This window comes from Tasmannia lanceolata, unplaced genomic scaffold (genome assembly GCF_043159265.1).
Source record: "Tasmannia lanceolata isolate RefF3 unplaced genomic scaffold, GAP_Taslan_0.1 ptg000002l, whole genome shotgun sequence".
NCBI lineage: Eukaryota > Viridiplantae > Streptophyta > Magnoliopsida > Canellales > Winteraceae > Tasmannia > Tasmannia lanceolata.
Genome location: NW_027518679.1, coordinates 57606416 through 57626948, shown reverse-complemented (window position 1 = coordinate 57626948; position 20533 = coordinate 57606416). Strand labels below are relative to the sequence as shown.

At 38.9% G+C, this 20533-nt stretch overlaps 2 protein-coding genes, 3 long non-coding RNA genes and 1 pseudogene across 5 annotated transcripts; 1 reads left to right on the top strand and 5 right to left on the bottom strand.

The window, feature by feature from the left end:
- Window positions 1–3449: 3449 nt before the first annotated feature.
- LOC143880911 (uncharacterized) lies at window positions 3450–4371 on the bottom strand. Its single transcript, XR_013251816.1, has 2 exons — window positions 4023–4371; window positions 3450–3878 (listed from the first exon to the last, which is right to left on the bottom strand). It is a non-coding gene; the product is annotated as an uncharacterized LOC143880911 (long non-coding RNA).
- Window positions 3980–6472, top strand: LOC143880919 (uncharacterized). Its single transcript, XR_013251817.1, has 2 exons — window positions 3980–4772; window positions 4859–6472. It is a non-coding gene; the product is annotated as an uncharacterized LOC143880919 (long non-coding RNA).
- LOC143880899 (protein NRT1/ PTR FAMILY 5.4-like) lies at window positions 6453–10651 on the bottom strand. The gene is made up of 3 exons (XM_077383885.1): window positions 9482–10651; window positions 8582–9045; window positions 6453–7590 (listed from the first exon to the last, which is right to left on the bottom strand). Exons 1-3 carry the CDS (start codon window positions 9644–9646, stop codon window positions 7344–7346), a joined length of 876 nt encoding a protein of 291 aa, XP_077240000.1. The 5' UTR covers window positions 9647–10651; the 3' UTR covers window positions 6453–7343.
- LOC143845516 (protein NRT1/ PTR FAMILY 5.10 pseudogene) lies at window positions 6786–7328 on the bottom strand (annotated as a pseudogene).
- Window positions 10652–11632: 981 nt separating the features above from the next.
- LOC143887514 (uncharacterized) lies at window positions 11633–13269 on the bottom strand. The gene is made up of 4 exons (XR_013254218.1): window positions 12715–13269; window positions 12468–12512; window positions 12205–12331; window positions 11633–11895 (listed from the first exon to the last, which is right to left on the bottom strand). It is a non-coding gene; the product is annotated as an uncharacterized LOC143887514 (long non-coding RNA).
- A 2355-nt stretch (window positions 13270–15624) lies between these two features.
- LOC143880891 (protein CYPRO4-like) lies at window positions 15625–19887 on the bottom strand. Its single transcript, XM_077383874.1, has 2 exons — window positions 18032–19887; window positions 15625–16083 (listed from the first exon to the last, which is right to left on the bottom strand). The coding sequence occupies exons 1-2, from the start codon at window positions 19697–19699 to the stop codon at window positions 15802–15804; spliced, it is 1950 nt and encodes a 649-aa protein (XP_077239989.1). The 5' UTR covers window positions 19700–19887; the 3' UTR covers window positions 15625–15801.
- Window positions 19888–20533: the final 646 nt, after the last annotated feature.

The following is a 20533-nucleotide window of genomic DNA, read 5'->3' as shown; positions in this document are numbered from 1 at the left end:
TCTGATCAATAATTACTTCATACATTTGCACCGTAATTGAGGGAACCAGAATATATATATATATATATATATATATATATATATATATATATATATATATATATATATAGCAAAAGAGAAAATAAGAGAATTTTTTGAATTTTTTGAAAATTCTATGAGAATTACACATTACTTTTTTTTACTTTTTTTAACAAATGCACCCATTCAACCCACATATTTTCAATCCTACCCCCTTCTTTATGCTTTTTAACAAATGCACCCATTAAAGCCACATAATTTCAATCTTACCCCCCTCCTTTATGGTTTTTTATAAAAATCTATAGGGTGATCTTAACCATCCGATTTAAGAGGAATTATGGAAACCTCTATAGATTGGAGGGCTAGGATCAGCCTATGGAAATGATTTTTGGGGCACAACTTATTTATGTTGTGTTCCATCACATGGACGGTTTGGATCAACCCTATGACGTGGTCCGTACAGTTTTTTGTCGGCCCGTGCATTGCACGGGGTTTTTTACTAATATATATATATGAGGAAAGTGAAGCTACACCACCGCTGGCTTAAAATACAATGGGCCCACATTGTTTTGGTGATCCAAACCATTCATTTGATAAGCCCTTACATTGATAGGGTGTGCCCAAAAAATCAGCTAGGTCGGATCATCCAACCCTTCAAACTGTGGAGGCAAAAATAGACAGATTTGTAAAGGTTTTTACACGTTCATTTTTGCCTCCACAAATCGTAGGGTTGGGATGATCCTACCTAGCTGATTTTTTGGGCACACCCTATCAATGTAAGGGCCTATCAAATGAATGATTTGGATCACCAAAACAATGTGGGCACATTGTATTTTAAGCCGGCGGTGTAGCCTCACTTTCCTCTATATATATATAGAGAAAAATGATTGTGAGCTTGAAGCTCATATAGCATATATGAGCTTGAGGGCCCAAACACATGTGTGCCCACATTGTTAGGATGATCCAAAGCATTCATTTAAAAGGCCCTTACATAGATAGGGTGTGTACAAAAAATCAGCTCCATAGGATCATCCTAACCCATCCAAAAGTGGAGGGCAAAATAGACAAACACCGTTTGCCACAAATCTGCCCATTTTTGCCCTCCGCTTTTGGAGGGGTTAGGATGATCCAATGGAGCTGATTTTTGGTACACACCATATCTATGATGGGGCCTTGCAAATGAATGGTTTGGATCACCACAAAAAATGTGGGACCCATGTGTTTGGGCCTTCAAGCTCATATAGCATATATGAGCTTGAGGGAAATGATTGTGAGGAAAATTATTGTGAGCTTGAAGCTCATATAGTATATGAGCTTGAGGGCCCAAACACATGGGTCCCACATTTTTTGTGGTGATCCAAACCATTCATTTGCAAGGCCCCATCATAGATAGGGTGTGTACCAAAAGTCAGCTCCATTGGATCATCCTAACCCCTCCAAAAGCGGAGGGCAAAAATGGGCAGATTTGTGGCAAACGGTGTGTGTCTATTTTACCCTCCACTTTTGGATGGGTTAGGATGATCCTATGGAGTTGATTTTTTGTATACACCCTATCTATGTAAGGGCCTTTCAAATGAATGCTTTGGATCATCCTAACAATGTGGGCCCACATGTGTTTGGACCCTCAAGCTCATATAAGCTATATGAGCTTCAAGCTCACAATCATTTTCCTCTCTCTCTCTCTCTCTCTCTCTCTCTATATATATATATATATATATATATATATATATATATATATATATATATATATATATATATATATATATATATATATATGAGTTAAGTGAAGCTACACATACGTGTAGCTAACTTAGCTACACCGACGGCTTAAAATACAGTGGGCCCACATTATTTGGGTGATCCAAACCATTCATTTGATAGGACCTCACATTGATAGGGTGTGCCCAAAAAATCAGCTCCATTGGATGATCTCAACCCTTCAAACTGTGGAGGCCAAAATGGACAGATTTGTGAAGGTTTTTACACGTCCATTTTTGTTGTGTAGCTACACTTAGCTACACCGACGGCTTAAAATACAGTGGGCCCCACATTGTTTGGGTGATGCAAACCATTCATTTGATGGGCCCTCACATAGATAGGGTGTGCCCAAAAAATCAGCTCCATAGGATCATCCCAACCCTACGATTTGTGGAGGCAAAAATGGACGTGTAAAAACCTTATATATATATATATATATATATATAGAGAGAGAGAGAGAGAGAGAAAAAAAAAAGTGTAGCTACACATACGTGTAGCTAACTTAGCTACACCGACAGCTTAAAATACAGTGGGCCCCACATTGTTTGGGTGATGCAAACCATTCATTTGATGGGCCCTCACATAGATAGGGTGTGACAAAAAAATCAGCTCCATAGGATCATCCCAACCCTACGATTTGTGGAGGCAAAAATGGACGTGTAAAAACCTTCACAAATCGGTCCATTTTTGCCTCCACAGTTTGAAGGGTTGGGATGATCCAATAGAGCTGATTTTTTTAGCACACCCTATCAATGTGAGGGCCTATCAAATGAATGGTTCGGATCGCCCAAACAATGTGGGCCCACTGTAGTTTAAGCTGTCGGTGTAGCTAAGTAGTGTAGCTTCACTTAACTCATATATATATATATATAGGGTCCCACATTTTTTGTGGTGATCCAAACCATTCATTTGCAAGGCCCCATCATAGATAGGGTGTGTACCAAAAATCAGATCCATTGGATCATCCTAACCCTTCCAAAAGTAGAGGGCAAAAATGGGCAGATTTGTGGCAAACGGTGTCTGTCCATTTTGCCCTCCACATTTGGATGGATTAGGATGATCCTATGAAGCTGATTTTTTTGTATACATCCTATCTATGTAAGGGCCTTTCAAATGAATGCTTTGGATCATCCTAACAATGTGGGCCCACATGTGTTTAAGCCCTCAAGCTCATATAAGCTATATGAGCTTCAAGCTCACAATCATTTTCCTCATATATATATATATATATATATATATATATATATATATATAGAGAGAGAGAGAGAGAGAGAGAGGGAGATAACGGTTTCTACACACATGTGTAGATAAGTTATCTACACACTAGCTTAAAATACAGTGGAGGCCCATATTGTTTGGGTGATCCAAACCATTCATTTGATTGGCCCTCACATAAATAGGGTGTCCACAAAAAATCAGCTCCATATGATCATCCTAATCCTTCGAACCGTGGAGGCAAAAAATGAACAGATTTGTGAAGGTTTATACACGTCCATTTTACCTCCACAAATTGGTTAGTTACTAACGGATATGGGTGTCTCCCTTCATATTTGATCCAATGCCGGCTGTTGTTGGATCAAATGTCAAGGGTGGAGCACTGAATACATGAAGCAACGCACGGATACCATATAAAAAGTTATGTTTCTCATTCTATTACATTTGGAGGTCACATAAGAAGGGAAGTTTAAAATGAAAATAGATCACAAACCATCTTCTGTTACATTAACAATCAAACACACAGTCTCTAATCAAAATTAGAAAATTTTTAATTTAAAAGTGCAAATAATGCAATGTATGCATATCACAAAACTGGATTCTGTATAAGAATAGTACAAAATCAGCAAAAAAATGGTCGGTAACATGTCGCTCCTCTCCGATGATCTAAACGCCACTAAACGCCAACATAATGAGTGAATTGTGCACTACTCAATGCCCTCCTACAAGATACTGGAGGGAGAGGCATAGCCTGTATTTCTGAATACTTCTTTCTCTTCTTTGCTTCGGGAATTTCGGGCTTTCTAAGATCATCTATACATTTTGCGTCCGTTATGCAGGTGAATGACCTTGATTTCCCTGAGAAGAATTTCGATAGCCCTTTTCTTCTGAAAACACACAAAAAAAATGTAAAAAATGGGCTCGAAAGCTATCTTTTTATATTCATTTGTTTATTTATTTTTACATTTTCCTGATGGAAAATTTTTTACATTTTCCTGATGGAAAAAAAAATCAAGGATTTGCATTGTTACTTCTTTGGAAGATGTTTTCTCAGAGAACCCATGTCGAAAATAGCTGCGTCTTCGCCTGAATCTGACATAGAAGAGAGAGTTATGAAGGTGAAATGAGAGAGAGAAAGAGAGGTGTGAAGGTGAAATTAGAGAGGTTTATAAGGGGTTTGAGAAACGGTCAGATGGCTTATATTAAGGGTAAGTGTTCAAATGTAATGGTTTTGAATGGGACGAGGTTTCGATAAAGGCGGGGTTATTATGGGCCTTGAAAACATGTGGATGACTATTATATTGTCAGCTAAATTTCACTTTTCTTCCTTTTTTTTCTCCTCTCAGCTTCTAATAATAAGAAGATAAGGGATGCCATCCAAATTTTGTTGTATGATTATGTATGGGTCTGTAGGATTACATATGTGGTTCATAGTTTGGCCATGTGAACCCCAAGTAGACCTTATTCCCTATGTGGCACATCTTTAGCCATGTAGGCCTCAATGTGCTCAAGATCAAAACAGTGTACTTGGAGGAGTTACCCTGTAGGCTATCTTCGGTTCGAGTCGTCAAGGTCCCATGTAAGAACCCATTGTTGATGCCCGTAAGGTGGAATTGCTTAGGGTAGAAGTAGTAGATACTATGGCACAATTAGAAAATAGTTTTGACTCAAATGGAGGTCCTGAAGGCCCAAGTTGAGCGGATGCAGAGGGTGTCATGATAAACTTGACGATACACATCCACCTCCCAACTCAAAACAAGCCCAGGACAAGTTGAGAACAGGTAATCTGTGCATTTAATTTTATTTTGTATTCATATTCATCATTTATATCATCATACTAATATTTTTGTAGTTTATAATGTTGCAGGGGCTCTGAAATTTTGGCAGCCAATGGGTAAATTTCTTTTTCCTTTTTTAAAAAAAATATTTAACAATCGGCAACGGTTTTATTATGCCGTGACAACATTAACGGCTACTAACTTCCATCACTACGATGGCATGTAAACCGATGCTGCTATCTTTTATATATACGGCGAAGGTAAAATTATTTGATCGGGATTAGAAGAATGAGAAATGTAAATAAAGCTTTGCTTGGAAAGTGGCTTTGGAGGTTTGGAGAGGAAAGATCTAGGCTCTAGACGAAGGCTATTTAAATGAAGTATCAAGCCTATGCTAGCGCTTGGGTTTCATTTGATAGATATAGTCCTAAAGCTTTGACTATTTGGCGAGATATATTAAGGCACAACTTTAACTTTCTAGGTGTTAGATTCAGAGCTCGGAGTGGAGATGAGAGTAAAATTTTGGCCAGATAAGTGGTGTGCACAAGAGCCTTTAATGAATATTTTACCTAATCTTTTCAGAGTAGCAACTGATGTTGAAGCTTTGGTTAAGGATTGTTTTAAGAGATAAGAGGATAGGGTAGCATGGAAAGTTGAGTTCAGTTGGAATTTTTTGATAGGGAAGTGGACAGAGTTGCTTCCCTAACCCATATTTTGGAGTCTCACTGCATTGGGAAGAGAGGCAAAGATAAAGGGGTCTGGATCTTCAACTCCTCTGGCGTCTTCTCCATTAAATCTGTCTACCTTCATTTGGCTTTCTCTTCCCCTCCCTCGAGGCTATCCAAGGTATGGATAATTCCAGTCCCCCCTAGAGTTAGGGCGTTTGGATGGCTTGCTTTTCAAAGTAGGATTCAAACAATTGATTATCTCTGATGATGTCGTTTTTTCATAATTGATCATTGTGCCCTATGTGTGGAAGCGGATGAGTCGGTTTCCCATATTTTAAATGATATTGCAACAGCTATATTCATCTCTAGACCTATATTTATTAGTAACGAGTAATTTCAGGCGATGGGACTGTGCTGTTGCCCATAAAAACTTAAATTAATTTTAAAAGACCAAATAATAACTTTCTGTGTCGGTCTTTACCGTCGCAATTTCTCATAATAGGCGACGGTCACTTTTTCGTCATTGTAACTCTTTAGCTGTGATGACTTTAGGGATGATAAATTAACCGTGGCGCAAACAATATAGCGACGGCAAACTTGTAAAAGGTGTTGGAAATGAGCCGTCAGCAGTTTCTCATATAGTGTGGATCAAGTGATAGTGGAAGGGGACTCCCTCAATATCATCAACTGGTGGAAGGAAAGTCTCTTACGTCCGTGGAGGTTTTCTCATTGGATAGAGGATATACTAGACCAAGTGTAGGGATCCTCCATTTCATCTCACCATGTGAAGGGCGGCCAAGAGCGTTGTTAGACTAGCAGGGAAAGGCAGGTCTAGGGAGGCCTTGGAACTCTTTGATTCCTCCCCCTTGATGGGGTTGTTTAGTTGTGTTCTTTTTTTGTTTGTTTTATCCAATTGATCTTCTCTATCGCTTGGGGTGCTCCCCATGTATTTCTTTTTTTATTTTAATCCAATGCTTTGCCATTCAAAATACCTGAAAAGGCAAGAAATTATGGAAAAAGTCTTTCTTTCCCAAACTTTTTCTAGAAAATCACTGCAATCCAATCTGGTCCTAAATTAATACAAATCTTATTTGTAAATAAGGACCAATATTGGTGGCATCTAAACCCACAAATTATCTCATTACATCGGAATTGAAATGAACTCTCATAACATCGCATGTTTTTCATCATGTCAACATTATCTCATGACATCTGAATTGGAATGAACTCTCATAACATAGCATTTTTTTCCCCTTGATTTTAGTGCGTTGCTTGCACAGCCAAGTTTTGTTCCCTATTTTACCAACAAAAGGACTGAAGTTACACCAGAAGCCCCAAACACAAAGATCTAATGAGGGGCACCATGAATTTTCTTGGGAATAAAACGACTAGATACAAGAACATAAAACCCAAGCCACAAAGCGCTCAACCCTGCAAGAACCCAATAGTAGTTATCTAGACGTGAATGATTAAGATCACCAGCTAACCATTTTGGCCTAGAGTCTTCAATGAAAAGTATGATAATATTGTTCAAGAAATTTCCCACACTAAGAATGCTAACAAAAGCTGCAGATCCCAGGCTCCTCATCCCATCAGGCATTTGATCATAGAACAATTCTGGCAAAGCCACCAACATAAACACGTCGGAAACGCCAAAAATAGCGTATTGAGGAATCAACCACCACACACTCATGGGAACTTCCAAAGGATAACCCATTTGTTGTGCAATTCTAAGCCTTCTTGCCTCTACTAGAGCTGCCAATACCATGGAGATAATAGACAAAAATATCCCAAATCCAATACGTTGGAGTGTCGTTATGCCGGAAGGGATTCCGGTGAGTTTTCTGGCGGCCGGAATGAAAAACCGGTCGTAGAGTGGGATTATGAGCATTGATATAAAGGGAATTTAGACTTGAATGGATGCAGGTGGGAGTTTGAATTTGAAGGAAATGTTTGTGTTTACAGTGCTACTTTGCTTGGTGAAGAAAGTGTTAGGCTGAGAAACGGCCACTGCATACATTAAGGAGGCCACCCATATGGGGACCAAACGGAGGAGTAGTTTCACTTCTTCTACTTGAGATGTAGAGCAAAGTCTCCATTTATTTTCACCCTTTTCATCCACATCGTCTTTCATGGCAGCTTTGTCCAAAAACCTGTAATTTTCTAGTTAGGCATTGTCGCGAATTAAATAACACCAACTCTAACAGCTTTAACTTTGGAGTAATTGGTTGTTCCAGTGTTAGAATATGTGAGATCTCACCGTCGGATTGGGTTGAAGTCACACCGTTGGATTATCATGGTAGTAGATTAGGCAACTAGATTGGAGTAGTAATTAGGTTAGATTAGAATATTCTACACATATCTCTTTCCATAGTTATCTTGATCTATTTCTTTGTTTATCATTTAAGTGCTCTATATAAGCACTACTTGATTCTCTTGTAATAGCATCCAAAATTAATAGAAATCTCAGAATTTTACACCAACAACTCCTTGATATTAAAAATCTACCTGTATGGGGCACATTGTGAGAGGAGTGTTGAAGTATAAAATGAATAAATAACAGCGATAACGACTTACGCTTTTAGAGTAATTGGTTGTTTGGGAGGGATGGTAGAGAAAAATAAAAGGGTGTGTTTGGTAACCGTGAAAAATATTTCATGGAATATTAGTGGGGCCAATTTTGAGGCAAGGTGGTGAGGAGACATAGGTAAAAAGGGGGGTTTTCAAATTGAAAAAAAAAAAAAAAAGAAGAAGAAGAAAAAAGTCTTCTATTTTACTTTATTTGTGAAAAGAGTCATCTAGTCTGACAATTTGCAAATTGAGTCATCACATTTGAGTGAATTTTGCAAATTAGGTCATGGAAAATGAATTTTCACTCATTTTCTATGATTTTTTTTTTTCAAAAATTGAAAATTTTCATCATTTTCAAGGAAAATTACAAACCTACTAAACCATGGAATTTTGTTTTTTAAATAATGTTTTTTCATGAAAAATATTATTTTCCATAATTTTTTTTTCCATAGATCCAAACACCCCCTGGCCTCAAGGGCATCACCACTAGGGCAAAGACTCAACTTCATGGTCTTAAAACCTAATTTAGGACTCAAGTTTAGAGTGGCTAAAAAATTGAATAGCTTTGCTTACTTGAATTGATCGGTGCGAGCGAGTAGGCCCCGCCCTTCCTCTTCAACATGCTTTGTGCAAGGAAGGCGCCATTTTCTAGCGGCCGCAACAAATACTTGTGCAATACGAGTAAATGGGCTCCCACCCGAAGATTGCTTCTTGAATGATTTCCTTCGCGAAAGAAAGATGACAAGTGCAAAGGCCAGGGCAATCGTGGGAGCTGCAAATCCGGCCGTCCATCCTACATTCTGGTGAATGTAAGTCACAATTAGAAGTCCTGCGGCCCCACCACTGCATACTCCAAAGTACCACCAATTGAAGGATTTCTTAGCTTCCCTCTCTTCCTTACTCTCTTCTTCAAACTGATCCGCTCCGAACGCTTGTGCACATGGCCTGTGCCCTCCTTCTCCTATTGCAACCATATAAAGAGAAATAAAAAATAACAATTTACTACCCCCCACAGACAGAGTTAATGTGATGAGTCCCTGCAATTAATTTATGGCTAATTACATGAAATTTAATTAAAGAACATAAAATGATGGGAGAAGAAGCAATAGCAACAGCAATTGTAGGAGTGGTAGTAGTAGTAGTAGTAGTAGTAGAAGATAATCCATGGTACAGAATCTAGATGAGTTTGTTGTCTTGACTCAATAGAAATGATGGATGACTTCATAACGAAATAATGCACATAAATTTTGTATGGGGGATGTTATTTTCACGTGATTTGACGTCAAAAAGCGTTAAAGTTGCACACTGTTCACTTTCTAAGAGAGGCTGATGCCTACTGCAGGGGAGTGAAAATATCATATCTCCCTTTTGTAAAAGATGGGTATTTCAGCTAAAGAAAACATGGGTATTTCAGGAATATAAGAAGTTTTTCCAAGAAAAAAAATTCCAAGAAAAATTTGGGAAGAAACTGACCACAAGATAAGGAAAGGAGGAATAGAGGATAGTCCTGTAGCGTCCCAAGTAGGAGTCTGCAATAAAGGCTCCGAGCAATGGAGATAGGTTTGCTGCGCCAGACCTGAGGTTAACGTTCTTGGCTGCATCAACGGTGGGCTCGTGGAGGACACCGATGAGGTACATTATCAGATTTCCTGCAATGCCCCAATAGGCAAATCTCTCGGCAACCTCCACCACTACAAAACAAGGATGATTTAAAGATAAGAACCATTCAATTTTTACTTAGGCCCTTTTTGGATTGCAAGAAAAACATTTCCAATAATCGATGACATAGGCCTGTCCCTTTAAGAATATGACAACAATGGTGATTGAAAAACTGATTATTGGACTTAAGATTTAAACGCAATTTTGAATCCAATAATCAGTTTGGCACCTTCAATCGGTTATCATAATCTAAAACGAACCGTGCGAGATATTATCATAAATGGAAGGTTCCTCTAAGTGAAAATTGAATAGGGTTGGGTCAAAATTAAATTTTTCATGTGTTAAAACAACTAGGGAATTATTTTTCATGCAATCCAAACAGGGCCTTAGCGAAACTTTTCCTTTAATTTATGATAATATGCCTCTAAATTAACCATAATCATAACATTTCCCTCTAAACAGGGTTTAATTTGAAGAATGGAGGAGGGGCTTAGATTAACAATGATGTAGATGGCAGACCTCCATCCTTTTATGGCTGGTTTTTGCACCCCCTTGTGAATATTCACTTGGCGAGATGCTGAATGTGAGGCCTCCATCTCTCATACACAACTCAAAATGGTGAGGTTTTTATAAACGAAGATTTGTGGATTGAACTTTGAACGAGAAAAAATAGAACCACCTTTGCTAAATTATCAAGTCTTTTATTAGCGAAGATTTGTTACTTGAAAGAAACTTCGTCATTGCTTTGCGAGTTATTTGGAGAGATTTTTATCCTTTGGCAGCGTCGGTAATTTCGGTTGGCTTTTTTTTCCTTTTCTACCAAGTGGATTTTTCTCCTTCAATTAAAAAGATTATCCGGATACTAGATAGAGGCAGGGAAGGAGACTAGAAAACAAGAGAAACATCAATTTATTTGTCTAGTCAAGTGTGGTAAAGCAACCAAGCACGTACTTACTCTACTCAATAATTTAGGTAATTTTTGTAGGTGCTATTTGGATGTTTTGAAAAAAATTTCATGGAAAATGATTTTTCCAGCATTTAGTAAACTCATTTTTTATGAATTTTTTTCCCAAAAAAATAAAATCCGTATTTTCGAGGAAATTTTTAAACCGAAAATATTGGGGTTGCAGCTGCCAATCTGTAGCGGAGTTTGCGGATGGGTATGGCTGGAAAGGAATCCGATGGAGGCGAGAAAGATGATGATGATGGTTAGGACGATGACGATGTTGAAAGTTTAGTTGTCACTGAAGGTACCAAGCTTTGATTTGTTTAAAAAGCGAGGATGATGACGCTGACGGTTAGTACGATGACGATGTTGAAAGTTTCGTTGTCACTGAAGATACCAAACTTTTAGGGAAATGATATATCCGCCCCTTTTGATCACCAGGAATACACCCTGTCAGTGTATCAATGACTATAGAGGGGTTGTTATACTTATGTCATAAGAATTCAATGCCCCTGATTGCCACAAACACTGATAGGAGGTGTTCCTGGTGATCAAAAGGGGCAGATATATCACTTCCCAACTTTTATTTGTTAAAAAAGTTAATAGAATACTACGATTCTTAAGATTGTTGGATCAAATATATTGATCAGATATAAGGCAAACTGATATTTGGCTTACTTGAACCAAACTTTGGTGCAACTTGAATCCAAATTTTTGTAACTCGAACCAAACTTTGGTATTACTCAAACCCAAATTTTCTGTATTGTTGCAAAGTCGGATTTCACTTGTGGATTTGTTGAAAACCGTTTGCAAAAATCAAATTGTTGAAGAGGAAGGAAGAACGGCTGAATCGTGGCACTCGGATTCGCCCTCGGATTCGCCCCCTACTGTGCAAACTGGATCCGCGAATCAACGCTCCGAAATAAAACAGCCTCTTAGCCCTAGGTGTCACGCCCCCGAACCAATGGCACAACAGTCGCCGCGTACCTGCAAAATAAAACCTCACAGGCACGCAAGGCTTTCTTACAAAACATCAATATAACACCAAAGATACATTCACAATTTACTTGGATAGTATTCAGAGCAACTAAAACTTCTAAAACCTTATATACAAACAACCACCAAAGTTCTTATTTACAAACTTCAAAACCCCTTATCTTACATTAGTTTATCTATAACAACATACTCACAATCCCCAAAATGTCAAAAAGATCACATATATCCTAGTCCAAAAAATCCCGCAAGTACAGGGTGGATCCCTCACCACGATCAGTCTCAGTATCTGAAAAAAAAATTATTAACCACATATCAGCTTGAAAGCCGGTAAGTAACATAACACAACTAAAACATGGTCTATGCGGTTTTGTAAACTAAGAACAAATACAATTATCAAATCATAAACTACAATTTACTGGGTATGTATCACAAGATGCAAACTCAAATACTTTGCTATCACAATATCAAAATACTGATCATGCTATCGGAATAGGCAAAAATGAACATATGCTCATGTAATAGGCATGGCCGTCAACAAACACTGCATTCTCGCAGTCTGATATCTGATACAAGTCGACAGGGTCAATTATTTTACCTCCATTGACATAAGAGGGCCAACGAATTTTTCTCCTACTGGCGGGCCTACAAACACGTACCATCCATCATGAGCCAAACCATGAGTGGTATTCACAAATACCGACATCGTGCAATTACAGATATACCTAACAATGCATAGAATACAATTTACTATTACTGATAGAAACAATTCATCACATCATGCTAAAACAATGCAAATTTTTATAGTCTTAATATGAAATACACACACAGAACACGCTAACGGTGCATCACATCACTTACCTGCCACGGCCTTTCCCTTCTCTTTCTGTGACCCATTACGCTCAACTACACTCCACACAAAACAAAAACATAAAATTTACAATCTCAAGTTTTACTTAAGTTATCTAAATACACAAATGAATCCCCCTTAATATCCCACCTTAGAAATTCATCCATTGATCATCAATATGCCCAAAGACCCATTAACTTTTAGGTATCTGAGTGAAGAAAATAAACAAATCAAAAAAATATATCAAATAATTCTTACCCAAGGAAAATAGCGGTTTTCCAGCAAAGTGATGTGTGGAGGAAATATGCAGCTAGATTATAGCTAAGGAAGGGGTTTTGAAAATATTCGATGCTCAAATCAGGGAGAAAAAGGGATGCAGACATGTTTCTCATAACCCACATAAGAGCAAAACAAACATAACTCGTTCTCTACTTCTTATCTCTATTGGATGGCAACTTTGTAATTTTGACCAACTTTATGACCTTTTTACTAACATCGGGAATAAAAAATATCAAAAACAACTCAAGACTTATCTTTAACTTTCTACAGCCTTCTCTCGCATGTGTTGGTGCATGCGAGAGACAGGTGTAGGGCTGGGTATTACATTCTTCCCCTCTAAAAAAATTGCGTCCTCGAAATTTAACTTAAACAAGCTACTTCTACCTGGACCAATATATTTCTATCTACATCTCTCTATTTTTATTTGTTCTATCATATTGATCAATTGCCACAGATTCTATCCATCAAGACACATGCACACAATCCAAAGCTTAGGACTGCGAACATTAAACCTTATACAAATTAAATACAAGCAAGCTTAATTACAACTCGTAAGGGTACCTGGCTCTATTGCTCTCGACGCTGGCCCGTCCGGCTGAGTCATAGTAAACAATCAGCCCTCTGTAGGAGGTCTGCCACTAGTCTGCTGCTGCGCTGTAGATGCCTGAGCTGACTGAGTCGATGCTAGCTGGTTTCTCTGAGGCTGAGTTGGTCGGGTCCTCTGGCTCGGAACTGTCGGAGCTCTCTGCACTGGCCTGGTCGTCTGAGATCCCTGAACTGAACGAGCTCCTAACTCCATCTGAGGACACTCGGCTATCTTGTGGCCCAGCTCACCACATTTGAAACAAGCGCCCGAGGTCCATCTACACTTTTTTGTCCTATGTAATCCCCGACAAGCACCACATGAATGTCTGAACTGAGGCGTAACCCCACTCTGAATCTCCTGGCTTGGCTGACGCCCCCTGACAAAATCGGTAGTCCCTCAAAAGGCTGTAATCTTACCAATCCCTCAGAACTCTCCTCTCTAAAAGCGCCAGAGTCTTGGCCCTTCTTCTTCTGGTCTCCCCTTCCTCTAACTTGATTACTTTTTGACACTATTTCTACATTCTTTGCTCTATCCACTACCTCATCATAGCTGGTGGACTTTACTGAAGCCAAACTTATCTGAATATAGGGCTCTAATCCTTCCTCGAACTTATCATCTTAGCATTTTCATCTGCTATTAAAGTAGGTGCGAACCGAGCCAACCTATCAAATTCACTCTCATATTCTTCAACTGATCTCCCATCTTGCTTTAGTTTCATGAACTCTCTTACTAAATTACGGCGCATACTCGGAGGAAAGTATCTCGAGTAGAAAGCATTACAAAAATCTTGCCACTTAAATAACTCTGGTTTATTTGCATTTGCCCTCTCAATTCCTTCCCACCAATCAAGAGCATTATCTTCTAACATATATGTTGCATATCTCACTTTTGCCTCATCATCTTTACAATTCATTGCCCTAAATGCTTTTTCTACTCTTCTCATCCATGCTTCTGCATTATGAGCCGTACCAGTACCTAGGAAAATCCTGAGAGCCATTCTCATGAATTCAGATCTGTCATGACTATGCCTGTCCTGAGCATATGACTGGGAGTGCAGTTGTGATCTCTATTCTCAAACAAACCCCACTAATTCTTGAACTAATTCTCGTGCAATGCCTAGCTCTTCCACCCTACTCCCTTGATGTATGGTAGGCTAAGGGGCAGCTTGAGACGAAGCAGATGGATGATCTCTATAAGTCCATTCACTTCGTATCTCCTCCTGATGTACCTCTTCAATCAAATCATCAGGGACTCTGCCTTGAGAGTTCTCCTTTCGCCGATTCATTTTCTTAGTACGAGGTTTTCTAGGTTGTAGCTAAGGAAGGGGTTTTGAAAATATTCAATGCTCAAATTAGGGAGAAAAAGAGATGCAGACATGTTTCTCATAACCCACATAAGAGCAGAACAAACATAACTCGTTCTCTGCTTCTTATCTCTATTGGATGGCAACTTTGTAATTTTGACCAACTTTATAACCTATTTACTAACATCAGGAATAAAAAATATTAAAAACAACTCAAGACTTATCTTTAACTTTCTACAGCCTTCTCTCGCATGTGCTGGTGCATGCAAGAGACAGGTTTAGGGCTAGGTATTACACTAGGTAAGGCAACCAGAGAGAGAGAGAGAGGATATGGGGGTCTGTGAATTGGGATTTTAAAAACTTGTTTCTGTTTAAAATGATTCCAATACGTAAAATTAAATGCACACATTTAAAAGTAAAGAAGAGATTTTTTATTTATTTTTATTTTTTTTATTGGTAAGCTGGGGTTAGGCAGACCCCCTACCAGAATTCATTAATAAAAGAAAAATTACAATCAAGGAGGCTTAAAAGCCAACATCTTGGGGATAAGAATCCAACACAGACCACAACAAAAGAAATCAAGACAATACAATATAGCCAGTACAATACAGTAAAGAAGAGATTGAGCTAGAAGAAGTGCACCAATTTTAAGGTGGTTAGGCCAAATCCTGACCAACATCCACTCTCAAATCCTAAAAATCTTTACCAGGTGAAAAATTATATTCATTCTTTTTATTATCATAGCTATGTCCCTTCCCAAATTATTGTCTTAGGCTCTATTTCTGTGTACATAAAACGTGGGTAAATTGGGCGTAAAACAAAATTTAAGCCCATTTTTAAGTGCAAAAAAAATAGGCTTAAAATTTGTATTGCTCCCATCTTTCATCGAAAGTAAAGGAGCATTAGCATCCGTTGTTTGGATGCCCATAATATACAAGTAGAAGGAAACCTAAAATAGCCGATAAGAACTGTAAGGAGAATAGTAGTGGCAACCCAAAAATGCTTAGAAATCCTTTTTTTGACAATGAGAGTTTCAACATCCTCACTACAGAAGAACATGGTCAAGAAGCCAAACATTTGAAACAATCTAAAATACAGAAGTTACAGAAATGGAATGCATGACTATCTATCCTACAGATATGGGAACCAAGCTTCCCTCAGGAACTGTGGAATCACACTATCGTCCACTGGATATACTGAAAGAACTAACTTTCATCGGGGTCGCGACCACGAGCGGAGCCTCTGGAGAATCACTGACTGCGAATTTCTCGTGCATGAAGCGGCTATCTACGATTGATTCATCCTTTAGAACGATCTTATAACAGTAGCAGCTCTTTAAACCTTCCTGATTCTGATAGCACTCATGGTTGCTGTTCTTTACTTGATGGAAATTCCAAATCACACTGAACTTTCCGATGGTCGCCACAAGATGGCGTTCCTGCTTTCCGTTTTCTGTGACCTAGTGAAATTATTTACAGAAGAAGATGAAAGAGCAGTCAATTAAGTGAAGATCAACAAGAAGAAACCAAAATTAGCCAAAATTATAACAAGTACATAAACACATGCATCAAATTAACCAAGTTAGTGTCGTCTGTGGAAATTGGTAAGGATCCTGGTTTCATGCAAATTAGTTTCAAAGATCACTCAGTTCAGAAGCTGTCCTTGTATTACAAAACTCAGTTATGAGGGTTCAACAGAGTGATCCAGTCACAGTTCAGAGCAATCCAATCTCTAATGTCACGGTCATAAAACTTGGGATTTGATAATCTGAAGGCAAGGGAGCAATGCGGAAAGTTAGTGTTTAGGAATATTACAAAAGGATTGCGAATGCATAATTGCTTACATGGACAAAACTAACAAAGCCAGGAAAAAAACATAGGTGGACTTCTCCATGAAGTTACCCAAAAGTCAAAATCTCAAAGAATCTAGACCAGCCTTGGAGCCACCACTAAGAGCAAAATTATTCACAACAATGTTAACTAATCAACAAACCTGCACCCAAGACCTCATTTGCATCTTATTATAATTCTACTAAGTCCACACATGTTCTAAATGTTCATTTCTCATGAATTCAATATTCTCAACATTCATATCTTTGTCTAATTTCCAATTCCATAGTACTTTGTACACTAAGATATGTATGGATGCCACAGGAATCAGCACTGAGGGTCCATAAAATATGGATTGCCAGTTGAGTGCATTTTGATTCTACCTAGAATCCCAAATTTGGAGAAAAAACAATGCATTTCTAGTCTAAATAAAAGTGAGAGAAGTCCCAAATTGAACAGAAATATGAAATATACATTGATCTCCACAAAGATTTTATAAGTCTTTCAATATGCACGTCGGTCGCCATAGAAATTAAAACATGTAGTTTTCGGCGAAGTTTGTAAAATCACACAAGTCTATAAAAATGCATGCAAATGAGGGAAATTTAAGATGAATTTCAAGAAGTGGTAGGATTAACACAAATACATACATAAAAACATCATATAAGAGAGACAAGCATCCATAATAATTTAACAGGACCAAAAGCCTAGTGTTTCAAAATGAGGAGGCAAGTGTTGACTCGGGGGCGAATTCAGAACGCGGCGAGGGGAAAAGGGAGTCGACTCGGGGGAGTCCTCGTCGACACAGAGGAGTTTTAAAACTATGCAAAAACCTAATAACATGCGGTGTTGTGTATGTCGGGAACAATAAGGTTTATTCTAAACTGAGATTGTATACAACCGCATATACATATGCTCCAATTAAACACAAAATGTAGATGGGACAAATAGAACATTAGGTACAACACCAGAGATTTTTTCTTTTTTCTTTTTTTTTTTTTTGGGGGGGGGGGGGGGGGGGGGGGGGGGGGGTGCTTCATTTTCACTTTCAAGTAGAGGATTCATACGATTGGCTTTGAAAATTCTTAGGTGCTAAAAGATAGAAAGTACAACATGGAAAGGCACAATAGAAGTCAAGCCAAATTACAAGGATGAAATCAGAAATTTGTACAACTTTATACAATAAAACCCAAGAAAAATGGAATAGTCATTCTACTCATAAACCAGGCTCAAGAATGTCAAAACACGTAAAGAAAACAATCTAACCAACATATGCAAGCAAACGATCTAGATTTGACAACCATAAAATAGATTAGATGCGCAGAAATGTCCATAATGACAACCAAAAGGAACTTCCCATAATGAAGTGAAAACTAAATAAGCATCATAACATCACACCTAGACTATCATGCTCTCTTGTCTATATTCAATGTCTAAAGGAAGATCTGCCTACATCAAACAAATTACATACATAAAAAATGCATAGATAGTGACCAAGGATCATAAAATGAAACATGGAGGTAAATTGAATATGTGAACCTTTTCATATGCACTATGCGTAAATAAAAAAGGCCTTACCCACGAAAACTGTCCCCCATGAAACTTATTGCTCACGCCAGCTAGATGGGAATCCAAAGGAGTCAGTTTCAGCAACCTAGGAGCTGCAATCCTATTTCCCATACGACCACTAAAACCAGTCTTTGTCTTCCCACCTTTGTCCGTGAACAAAGTGCAGATAAGGATCAGATATGAATCGGTTGTGCCCAATATCCACTTCCCATCGAAAGTAACATCCACATGGGTGATCGGCAAACCGAGTCCTGGAAAAGCAGTCTTTGCCGATCTCATTGAGGTCTTCGAATACAACCTTATCTTCCCATCGAGAGACCCAACAACAATCGACCCATCACCCGTAGTCGCAAAGCATTGAAAATTAGTCCCCCTAGAGAACTGATGCCCTTGGTTCCAATTCAAAACTGGGGTGTTCGCAGCCGCTAACTTCTGAACCAACCCTTTCCTTTCGCGCATATCCCACTGGCAAAGCCTATTATCATCCAACCCCAAAAACGTTGACTCCGAAGGATCCAATTGCGAACCCTTACTGTCATTTGTAATATCCCTCATGGTAATATCAGTTCCATCCTTTTCAAATCTCCATTCAGTAACTACCTTCCCTGTCTCAATGTCAAATTGATGAAGCCCAGTCGAATGGGGCTTCCCCTCATTCATTGGATTCATCAAAAGCATATTCGTCTCGGCCCTCATAAGAAGAGTTTTCTTCGGCGCCGACATCGAATTGCCCCCCAAACTAGTACTCCCCCCAGCCTTATTAAAATTCACATACACCCCTTTCCCATGAATCCCATGACTGAAATTCTTAACCACTTGAATACCAGAATCACTCACCAAAAAGCTATTATCAAGCGCGCCCAAAGCCAAACTCTGTATCCCCCCATTCGCCACCTCTTCAAACTCCTCCAAAAGATCATGTCCCCTTTTCACAGGGGTCCCCGCCACGGGACTAGGGTTAGGGCCAGGGCTTGCACCAAAGCTCTCTTCTGCATCTTCCCACATTGAATCATCCGCGGACTCTGGTTTTGCCCAACCAATGAAATCTTTCCCATAAACCCTAACCCTATTTTCATCATTCGCTTCCAAACCATACAGATTCTCAAATAAACAGTCCTGATACTTAGCCACAAAATCACGATAATCAATATCAGTAAAAAATTTCATTGCCCAAACACCATCACATACAAAATCAACGCGGCTTTGGTGGGCAAACATCTTCAATTGCATTGCGGATGAAACATTTGCACGGATTTTGGATCCAATTTTCAGAACCCAGAAGGCATTAGCATCATCATCATCGTCGGATTCGTCGGATTGGGGGGTGGAGGTAACAATTTGTGAGGTTTTGAGAAAGGAGTAAGTGGTGAGTTTTTCGGAGAGAATCCATTTGGCTTTGGGGGAATTGCCACCAACGTGAAGGTAGAGCTTGATGGCGTTTTTAGGGTTAGGGTTTTGGGAGGAGGGGGTGGAGTACTTGAGTTTGAGGGATTTGAGCTTAGCGTCTACTTCGTCGAGAGAAGATAGGGTTTTTGATGTGCATTTTTTGTCTCCAGATCTCTGTTTCTGATGCTGCTCTTCTTCTTCTTCTTCTTCTTCGTTGTTCTCTTGTTCTTCCTCCTGTTCTTCTTCGTCATCTGAGATTTCCAAACCCTCACGACTGTGAGAACCACCCATGTTTTTTTATGGAAAACAGAAGAAAACCAGAGATAGAGAGAATTTGAATTGGAAGGAAAATGGAGAATGAGGTGAGGGTTTTGGTGTCTTTTTAGGGTTTGAGAGATAGAGAGAGAGTTTGAATTTTTTGGAAGCAAATGAGAGAGAGAGAGAGAGAGATTTTGAATTAACGGAGAATGAGGGTGGGTTTTGGACGTTTTGGTATCTTTTAGGGTTGGGGAGGGAGGGTAACCGGCTGACGCCGGTAGCGTAGTTCGGACGCACTGTTTTCTTCCGGTGTAAGCAAATGTCGTTGGAGTAGGATCTTATCTGAAAGTTTGAACGCATTTGCTATGCAATTTGTCGGAAATCCATTTTGCTGGTGACTTTTGAATGAGAAAACAGCCACATATGCACACTTTTCAGTAAATTTTGTCTTATCTATTTTATTCAATTGAAGTAACTTTCCGCAAAATTGCGTAGCAGATCCCAAGTTTGAAATTCAAATCAGACACTAGTACTATTTGAATGGAAAAACTACCAATGGGGACATCAAAATACGAGAATTGCCAACGGGTGACACACTTTTGAAAATTTGTTAGAGAGGGACGAAATGGGGTCCCCCGTTGCCAATTCTCTTATTTTGATATCTCCCATTGGCAATTTTTCCTATTTGAATTTGAACTCGAATGAGCGTGTGCGAGTCGTGTGACCATGTGTTTATCTTGAAATTTTATATGGTGTGTGGCCGTATAGTCCAGTATACGGCCCACTTAACTTGACGATCCAAACCGTTCATTTGCTTGGCCACAATGTAAATAGGTTTTGCCCCTGAAACCATTTCCATAGGATGGT